The following is a 10,508-nucleotide window of genomic DNA, read 5'->3' on the forward strand; positions in this document are numbered from 1 at the left end:
AACAGTGGCCGGGAGCGGCCACTGCACTCCAGTCTGAGTGACAGAGTGAGACTCCAACTCAAAAAAAAAATAATAATAATAATAATAAGATTATGATGAATGCTAGAGCTGACGAGTCATTCAATTTGCAAGTGATTGTGTTTGTTCATTCATTCTACAAATAGTCATTGGACATTCACACTCCCATGCCAGGGCCCCTAATGAATATCCCAGAGTATCACTTGTGTTATGGACACATATGACTGCCAAGTAAGTAATGACTGACTCTTCAGAATAACTCAGCTAAACTGCCCCCCACCTCTGCCTCCAGAAATAAATGAACAAACAGCAATCCCCAGGTTTTTTTTCTTAGTTGACCTACCTGCCTAATTTCCCTGGCACTAAATTTTGACGTTTTACTGGCAACATTTTGGCATATTTATAGGGGCTACATTTTCCTTGTAGAAACAAGTATTCACTTAGTGATTTCCTGACATTCCAGATCAATGGACACTTATTGGTCGTGTGCTGTGGGTCAGATACTATCACAGTCACTATTTACTAGATCCTCACAACAGTCTGTGAGGTAGGCATTGCTTCCATTTTGCTTATGGGTTAACTGAGGCTCAGGCAGCTATATGACTTGCCCTGGATCCCAGAGTAAGCAAGAAGTAGCAGATAAAAGACAGGAAGCCATCCTCAGCCTCCTGGGCCAGGAGGCTCTTTCCTCCCCTGTCTTTGTGGGGTTCATGTGTCTCCTCATCAATCCTGGAAGGGTGGCTGTGCCTGTGTGCCTCCTGTTCTTACTTCCCATTTCTTTCAGTGGCTGGACCCCCCTTCCAGGGGCTCAGAGTCTTTTCTGTTAGAGGAAAATTTCGCTAGAAAACCAATACTCCAAGGTGAGCTGCTGGATAGTTTGATGCCTGCAGGCTTTCTAATTTCATTTGCATTCTTTAAAAAAGAAGACAAGACTCTTAGACTGGTCAGGAAGAAGTGAATATCAACTGCCTGCTTGGAGACTCGATTTTTTAACCTATAACAGCATGGAAGTTAGTCGATTAGCAGGTCTTCTTAAACTCAGTTCTATGCCTATTGTGGTATGGTTTTAGAGTGTGGTCACTAGCTGAGAGAGTGAGTTCAGAAATAGGAATTCACTTTAGCCCCTCAAACTCTACATTCAATTGAAGATGCCCTTCCATTGTGTGAAGCCCTGCCCCAAACTTGGATGGTACCTGATGGATGGTACTGGATATCCCTCTGTTTTCACATGACACCAAATCATCTAGACCTGATAGTCGCACAGTGAAATCATCTGCAATGTCTGGGCAGGTCTCTGACTTGCTGGATTTGTAAGTCATCAGCACTGTTCTTTCCTTTTGCTACCAGGAGGGCTGTGTCAATCTGGGGCTTTCAAGCACTGGTCTCCTTCTGACAAAGTGAACCAATCCCACAGCCCCAAAATAGTGGTGCTCATGTATCCCAGCAAATGAATGTTTACCCCCCAGTGAAACCCAGCACAGAGCACCCTTGAGAGCAAAATTGGATTTGGGTGCATACATGCTATTGGTAAAAAGGGCTTCCCGCTGAATGCCGTGCAGGGACTGAGTCTGAATGTCCCTGCTGTGGCCCAAGGGAATCATGGCAGTATCACCAAACCAGTGCTGGCACCTGGGCCTTGTCACAGTTGACAGGACTGAGAGAAGGTCAGCTGCACTCAGGGCAGGTTTCTTGGGATCAGGCAGAGGCAAGAGGCAGAGGAAGCAGCTTGCCTTGCCAGCTCACCAGGTTGCTCTGGAGAGAAATAGAGGGCTTCCATCTCTATTACTGTCAGAGTCTGGCACCTCTCCCCAGCTCTGAAATTCACAGCAATGGATGGAGGAGGGAGGAGGGAGAAGGAAGGAGGTGCAAGCCAGACAAGCAAAACAGACACAATATTTTGGAAGTGGAATCTTCCAGCTAGAGAAAATTCTCAAAAGCATTGAACAGTAGGGCTGGAGGAGGGTCTAACTAATCCAGCACCCTGGTTTTGCAGAGGAAATAGTTGAGAAATAGAAAGACAATGTGACTTCCCTGAGGTCACAGGGTCAGTAAGTGGCAGAACTGGGACAAAGATCTGGATCTCTGGTGCCACTTAAAAGAGGGCTTTTGAGTCCTTTCTTTATAAAAATCAGAGACTGGGGGGAAGGGTTCTTTTGTGGGAATCCCAGTGGAGCCAGAGGATGCTTGCTGGCAGGCCTGGCTGTGTCTGGACCTCGGGGTGTGCTCCTACCTTGCAGGTTGACTCCCCGGGGCATCGGGCCCTGCAGCTCCACCGTGGGGAGCTCATCCTCTGCTGCATTGGAGTTGTTGGGTGGAACTGCTCTCCTGCCTCCAAAGGCGGGCCTGGAGGTTTCTGACATTCTCAGCTTGACAAGGTCCTTGGTGAAAAAAAAGAAAAGCAAAACAACAAAACAGAAAAGGCATGTGAAGTGAGTTATATTTGAGACCAGCATTCCAAAATAGAGAAGCAGACATTTCTGTGTGTGATCGCACTTGAGCAACACATTTTGAGTTTCACATAAATAAAAACTGAGCAGTGGCAGCAAGGATTAGTTTAATGATGGAAGACAGTTCCCCAAGGATCTTGGGGAAATTTTGTGTGTGTCAAAACATATGGAAAGTACAAGAAAGGGATTTATTTGAAGAAACGAAAAATGTAAAAGATTTTGGAAAGCAGAAATCTTCCACTCTCAATACTCCTAAAGGCAACATCTTTGTCAGAAATTTGCACTGCTGTATGCATGTGTGGTACCTATGCTCACTTCATAGAGATTTATGATATTATACGTCATTTTTAAGAATAAACTCACACAGCCATGTCCAGATAAATGTTGTCCTCCAAAGCGTTCAAATTTGTGATTTGATTCGATCAATCTTTTTGTATCAGGCTGTGATCTAGGTACTTGGGATACATCAGAGCACAAAACAGGATTTCTGCCCTGACAGCTTACAGTCTGGTGGGGTTAGGGGAGAGCCCAGTAAGATTCTTAAGTAAACCTGGATGGGGCTGAGGCGGTAGGAACTGCTTTGGAAACAGAACCATGTGGAAGAGGATAAGGAGATGGAGCCGTTGGTAGGTGGGACAGAGGCCCACTGCAATTGTAAACAAGGCTGTTCATAACTGCATAGGCCGACGATGCCAATATCACCCTCCTTTCAAGCCTACTTCCCCTTCCCTTGGAGCTTGTGATGGCACAGAGCCATTTTAAACAAAACACACCTGACTGTCAGCTCCCAATAAGAACTTGTTGACCAACTGACCAAATGAAAGGGGACTTTGTTTCTGGACCCAATTAAGTTTCACCCCTCAGTCACCTGGATTGCCCAGTCATGACTCCTGGCAACCTGGCTGTTTTAAAAAAAAATCAAGCACACCCTCAGAAGATGGAGAGTGGCCATTAAAGAGGCCAAGGGAGTAGACACTGTTCCAGAAACATGTGGAGGCACAGCCACACCCTGGGGACAAGAGAGTTACTTCCTAAGGCATTTGGTCTTGGAAGGAGAGAGGAGTGTCTGGAAGGGTGAGATCTGAATAGGTATCCACAGAAATCCATAAATGTATTTACAGTCACTAGTAAGCTGAGGGGAGGAGAGAGAGGAGGCAGGGAAAGAGGTCCTCTCCTCTGGTCGCAAATAGCAAGGGAGGGCTGTGGACTGCTAGGGTTTGGGGGAGAACAGTGCAGAACAGCGCGGCACTCTGCTGGGAGAAAGAACTACCAGGGGAGAAGTGGGGACCCCAGGCGCCCACCAGGAGCGGGTGCAGGCCTGGAGGTACCTGCAGGTGCTTCAGGGCGGGTCTGAGGGAGAGGATGGGGAAAGGCGATGCGCGGGGGGTCCAGCCAGGCGGGCGTTCTAACCGGGCCCCCACCTCTGGTGTTCCTGGTCAGTGCTCTGTCCCCCTGAGGAAAGGGGCCTGTCTCCCAGGGGAGCGCCCCTACCCTACCGCCCTTATTCCGTTTCGGTGACCTTCTCGCCTTCAGGAGAGTTTTGTGGAGAGTAGGGGGTGGGGGTGGGGTCCCGCCCAGAAGTGGGGGTAGGCAGTGCGGAGTTGCCAGCGAACAGCCGAAACTGGCTGAGTGGGGCTGCCGCTGACCCGCGCCCCGGTCCGGAGCAGCCGTCTGAGGGCTCGCCTCGGGGACTGAGGTGCAGGGAATGGACGCCCGGTCCTTGGGGACCGGGGTGCAGGGGCGGCGGCTTACCTGCGTGCGCCCCCTCCAGGGATTCCCAGCAAGACTTGCTCCGTGCGCCTGGGGACTTCCTCCAAAGGACGCAGGAAAAACGACAAGAAAGTTGGCTCTTAAATAACCTCCTAAGAGTCCTCACTTCCCTCCCCCGTCCCACGGGGTTTTCTCCTCCCCCCTTCTTGACAGCTGGAGCGATCCGAGGAGCTTTGAGGACTTTCCGTTCACTTCTGCTGCCCGGTCTGTTATTTCGGCGTGCCCCCCGCCCCGCCCTTACCCCTCTTGCTAGCCATTTCCCATTCCTGCTCCTCTTCACCATCCTAGCCCCAATTCTGCCTCCCCCGCCCCCTCCGCCCTGGGTTGCTGGGAGTACCAGACAAATGGCCCTGCTGTCCCCACTCCTCCCTGGGTCAGAAGGGCTGGAAGAATCCTCACAAAGGAACCCTATGGCCATGTGGGTTGACCCGTGTGGCTTGGCAGAAGGGGGGGTCTGCCCTCCTACAGACAGGGCACAGACAGTTGTGACCATGCATCAAGCGAGGGTAACATGTCTCTCCTGTGCAAATAAGGCATGGCCTGCAATCTTGAATCATCCTCTGAGCTGCAGGCATGGTCTGACCACAAGACTTCCTGCAGGAAAGATGAGTAAATACCCTGAAGAATGCTGCACGCATTAGAAAATAACACTTTGTTTTTTCTCAGAAAACCATTTTTATTTATCTTCAAAATTTGCAGAGAAAGAAAAGAAAATTTTCCATATTTTTAAAGGCTTTTTATGTGTAAATACTCCTATTTTCAATCATGGCTATTTCTAACTGCCTTTACTGACTTCAAATTTCTGATCCTGCTGCTTGATCTAACATCATAGAGAAGAAAAGAAAGAGATGCCATTGTTTAGGAATTCTCTCAATGTTCTGCTACCAAATCTATGAACTTGCCTGCAACCTTATCTATCTTTTTCCTCTTTCTTTCGGTTACCAAAATGGGAAAGTCTCCCCCAAACCCTCTCTTCTCCAAATCAAGTACTCTGGTTCCCATTTGACTTATTCTCCTGGGCTTTGCTGTACCTCTTATCCACTCTTCCTCCTGTATCTTCAAACTCCTGCTCTCCAGCAGTATAGATGCAATTTCAAGTCAAGTCTCTTCAGCATTTTTTCAAGCCCTCCTTCATCCCATGTTTCCATAGCTGTTGCTCCTCCTCTCTCCACCCCTTCAGTGCTAAGCTTCTACCCTCTGACTGCCTCCCCATTAGTCCACTGAAACTGCACTCAGGGTCTCTAATGACTGAGGCTCAAGCCAAAAAACAGGATTGTGTTCTCAATTGCTTAACCTGGATGCATTGGACCCTGTTGCCTACTCTCTCCTTGAAAATCTCTGACAGAGGCCTCTGGGACATTGCATTATCTATGATTGCCTGCAGCACAACATGATATCCCTTGAGCTCAGCTCTCATGCTTTTCAGTTTCCAGCTATATCCCAATACCTCCCAAATCTGGGTCTCTCGCCAGGACCTTTTCCAAAGCTTCAGACTCTCCTATCTAACTGCCTTCTGACCATCTTCGCCCAGCATATGCCAGTGACAAATTACACTCATCATGTCTGAAATAAGATATAGAACTTCCCCTGAAAATTTGGTCCCTTTCAGGAGCTCCCTGATTCAATAAATGCCACCACCTCACATTCACTTGCCAAGCAAGACACATGGGTGTCATTCTTGACATATCCTTCTTTCTCTCCTTCAATACTCAAATCCAATCCTTTAGCAAATATTTTCTATTCCACCTCTAAGACATCACTTGAATCTATTCACTTAGCCCCTTCCAATCCATTCTCCACAGTGCAGTCAGAATGAGCTTGGTGGGGATCAAATCTGAAATCAAATTTTTTGCACAAGGTCCTTTTATGGTGACTTCTCTTTGCTTTTAGGATAAACTCCAAATCTAAACGGACAAGGTTCTATACAAGCTAGACTGTGCTTTCCTCTCTGGACCTGGCTCTTTCACTCTTTCTGGACACACTGCCTTGTGCCGCCATCCCCATCTGCCCCCTGTGCAAGGCACAGTGAACCTCTCAGTCTGTGCATTCTGCCAGAAATACACTCCCTGCTCTTCTCCTTCTCTGGCCACAGGACCACTTCCTGTTCACACCGCCGATCGATCTCAGCCTAAATTGCTCCAATGTCGTGCAAGGAGTTTGCCTTGTTGTGGTGCTCCTCATGCTGTACAGTCATTTTGTTTCCTTGACTGTACCCCCACTAGACTACTCAAGGGGAGGGGACTCTAGCCAGAGCTTCCCAGAGAGAGGCTGCTGGCCACTCACCTACCCACAGGCCATCTTTTCCACACTCTGTGCTGAGTTCTAGAGAAGACTACAAGGAAGATGTCACCCTACTCTGGCTGTTCCCTTGGCGAATATCAAACTGGAGTGTTCAGGATTCCTAGATACCCTCATCCATATGGGGTTTGGAGACAAGTGGCCACCCTTGTACCCATCAAATGAAGTTATGCGGAATCCAGGTCCCCCTGGAACTCTTGGTTGAGTTGTACACTCAGGGCAGTTTGTATCTTCACAACCACCTCCACTGGTGTCACTTTTGGTCTGAGACTCATTAATGGTTGTATGAACGTATACACACATTGGGTGGCTTTCTGACTCCCCTAAACCACCAACTTGGTATCATAAATGCAATGACTTCCCTTGCACTTAACAGAGTCAATAAATGGGTGTCCCTGGCACTAAGCCCTAGCATGTGGTTGAAGCCCATTTATTTTACAGAGCTTTTTCTGATGGTCCTATGGCTTAGAAGTAAGAACAAAGGTTTCTGATCATATGATGAACCTTGAACTGTGCCAGAAAATGTGACTGCCACAGAAATATCCTGGGTGCATGGACTCTGAGGTTCTTAAGAATGTGATGGTGTCTTTTATTTCTAAACAACCCTTGACTAGCATGGAGTTTGCACAATGTAAATATGTTTAAGGAATATTACACAGGTGGCATTCAGCCAGGAAAACAAAAACCACTTCAGGTATTTTTAAAGGATGGAATTTAAGTCAGGGGAATGGTAACACAGGTGATAAAAGAGAAAAGAAGCCAAACAAGGGAAAATTAGTCAACTCTGCCTTGGCAACAACAGGGAGGAGTTGTGTCATCACAGCCCAAAAGCTGGGTTTATATGGCAGGAGCTGGAGCCACATAGTCCTGTCTGGTGGGAGTTTGAAATTTACAAGTAGTCATTGCCAGCAATGCTGTCTGAGGTCAATAGGGAGGGACGAACTATTCTAGCTTGCTAATTTCTTCCCCTTCCACTCTCCCTCCATTCCATTTGCTGAACTCAGGTAGAATCAGTCAACAAAGGAGTGTGGGAAATACATTCTGCAAAGTTAGTCCCACACCTCCTGTGTCAGGGGTCCCCAGTACTATTCCTGGGTTCTATGATTCACTAGGAGGACTCACCAGACTCAGCCATCCTCATGACTATGATTATATATAAATATGTATATATTATAGGCCAGGCATGGTGGCTCATGCCTGTAATCCCAGCACTTTGGAAGGCGGAGGTGAGAGGAATGCCTGAGTTTAGAAGTTTGAGACCAGCATGGGCAGCATAGCAACACCTTGCTTCCACAAAAATTTTTTTAAAAATTAGCCAAGCATGGTGGTGTGCACCTGTAGTCCCAGCTACTAAGAAGGCCAAGACAGAAGAATCACCTGAGCCCAGAAATCAAGACTGTGGTGGTCATAAGCATGCCACTACACTCCAGCCTGGGTAACAGAGTGAGACGTCGACTCAAAAAAAAAAAAAAATATATATATATATATATATATAATAAACACAAAAATCAAAATCAGCAAAGAGATAAGACACTTGGGCGAAAAGTCCAATGGAAACCAGGTGGAAGCTTTCAAGAGTCCTCTCCCAGTGAAGCCATGGGACTGTGCTTAAACCCCCGGCAACGAGCTGTGACATGTGTAGAATGCTGTCTGCCTGGGTTGCTCTCCAGGGACTCAGTTCCCATGGTGTTTATTGGGGGCTGGTCATATAGACACTCTCTGCCTAGCTTATACCCAAATTCTATACTCCCTGAAGAAAAGCAAGTGTTCAACACAAACCACAATTTTTGCAGTTAAGGCACAGTGAACCACACTTGTCAGTAAGGCATGGTGGGAAGACTCTTGAAACCTAAGTTCCCAGATGATCGCCAAGGGCCAACCTTGCAAGCAGACCTTTCTAGGGCCAGTTTCAGGTTTGCTATGTTAACTCTTTTTTGCACACCCTCCCTCCTGCCATCCTCACTTCCTCTAATACAGGGAAAGGGAGAGGAGAGGCTCCCAGGACAAGCAGTTCTAGGGCTGGCACAAAAAACTGTGGACTGTCATAGTGGTATGACCAGTCCCTCCTCTCCCTTCCAGTCATTGCTGTTGTGATGTCAACAATGGCCTAGGGCAAGAGGAAACTCCAGGGGGAAGATCACCATGGTAATTCAGTTATGCCCCTGTTCTCCTGGTCTCCCTGGCTCAGGATGAGAACTTTGAGGACTTGTGCATTCCCTCCGACTGTATGGGCCCCGGCACACCTTCTCATTCTTCTGCAGCTGAAGGGGTCGTGATCCCAGTGATCTGTTGACAGAAACTGGAAGAAAGTCATCATTTATACCTCATTGCCTACCCAACGGGCAGGACAGGAATGCCCGAACACATCACTGTGGCCTCTTGGCTCCTCTTAGAAATATGTTGCCACCTGTGGGAGTTGTGGGTAAACAGAAAATGCATGGGAGGAGGGATTCCAGGCTCCCTCAACTTGGTCCTTTAATTTTGAGTTTTCATTTCTGTGGTATTAACACTCTTCTCTCCAGACAAACCATCTTTCTTCTCATGGCAATACTCAGAGAGCAGACTGTGTTTGCTCAGGCGATATATTTTCCTGCAAACTCTATTTGATTTACATGCAAAACTTCACATCTCAGACAAACAAACAAAAAACCCAGCTATGTCTGGATGCTGCTGTTTTTTTCCAGCTGAACAAGACCTGAGTTTTGTTGGTTATACATGTATTCCAGAGAAAGATGAATGGATATAAATAACAAGTGGCCTCGTAGAAAGATGTTAGACCCTATGACATGAATAATCCAAGTCCACCTCTTGGGAGAGCCTCTGTCCTCCATTGCCCTTGATTCTGTAGGAGTTAGGGGGAAATCTTGCTACTCCAGAAGGGTGAGGGTGAAAGGAAGTCTAGGTGAACAGTTCATAATCATGTTCTAGCCAAAGTATTGAGTAGTTGGCAAAGGGAAATGGCCCTCTGTATACCTCCACAGTTTTTAGAAGCCTTGGGAGTTTTCACAAAGTCATTGACATTTAAAGCCCTAAGAAGAAATGCATAAAGCAAGATTGCATTTGCCATTGCAATAGGGCTTGGGGCCTATGGAAAGAACATTCTTCCAACAGCCACTTTCCTTTTTTTTGTTTCAGGAGAGATATAGATCCACACCACTAATTGCTTCCCAGGGCAGGAGTTTCTGTCTTCCCTGGGCATGGCGCTCTCCTATCTGGGGCCTAGAATCATCCATAGTCTACCTTACCACAGAGTAGTGGTGGATTGCTGGGCTTCCTTGCCTTGTGGCAGGACCATCCAGCAAGACAAATGGCAGCAAGTTGTTCTCTCCTTAGTCATGAAAGATTTAACTACTGCATTCACCTGCTTATAGGGGATATCTGTCTCTTAAAACATTTTTTAAATTTTTAGCTGTAGCAAAATGTGCATAACTTAAAATTAATCTTAACCATTTTTAAGTGTACAACTCAGTACTGTTAAGGATATTTGTTATTGCGCATTCAGTCTCCAGGATATTTCTATCTTGCAGAACTGAAACCATGTACCCATTAAACAACCTTATGTGAGTATGTGTGTCTGTGTGAGAGTGTGTGTGTGTTTGGCTGTATTGGTGAGTATATGTGTGTGTGTGTGTGTGTGTGTGACTGTGTGTACAGCTGTGTGTCTGAGTATATATGTGAAAGAGTATTTGTGAATGTGTGCCTCCATGTATATATATTGTCTATGTGAGTGTGTGTGTGTATATATTGTCTATGTGAGTGCATGTGTGAGTGTGCCATGCATGTGAGTGAGTGTACAAAAGCAAGAGGAGGACTGAGGAAGAACTGAAGGGATGTGTCAGCCATGCTTACTCTCTTGGAGGTGAATTTAGCTCCAGGAACCTTCCCCGCTGGCTTCCTAATACTTTCAGAGACTTGATGAACCTTCAAAGATTAAGAAGATGCCCAAGGGATTTTTAAACTTGAAAAGACTTTACA

General features: G+C 46.8%; 1 protein-coding gene across 1 annotated transcript in view; it reads right to left on the reverse strand.

The window, feature by feature from the left end:
- Positions 1-4,315, reverse strand: part of F13A1 (coagulation factor XIII A chain) — a 148,346-nt gene extending 144,031 nt beyond the window's left edge. The window contains exons 1-2 of the mRNA XM_008070448.2: positions 4,218-4,315; positions 2,249-2,396 (exon numbers count right to left, since the gene is read on the reverse strand). Of these exons, the coding sequence (XP_008068639.1) occupies positions 2,249-2,378 (130 nt within the window). The 5' untranslated portion in view covers positions 2,379-2,396; positions 4,218-4,315. The remainder of the gene's footprint in view (positions 1-2,248; positions 2,397-4,217) is intronic.
- Positions 4,316-10,508: the final 6,193 nt, after the last annotated feature.

This window comes from Carlito syrichta, unplaced genomic scaffold, assembly GCF_000164805.1.
Source record: "Carlito syrichta isolate Samal-C Ts95f unplaced genomic scaffold, Tarsius_syrichta-2.0.1 Scaffold313424, whole genome shotgun sequence".
Classification (NCBI taxonomy): domain Eukaryota; kingdom Metazoa; phylum Chordata; class Mammalia; order Primates; family Tarsiidae; genus Carlito; species Carlito syrichta.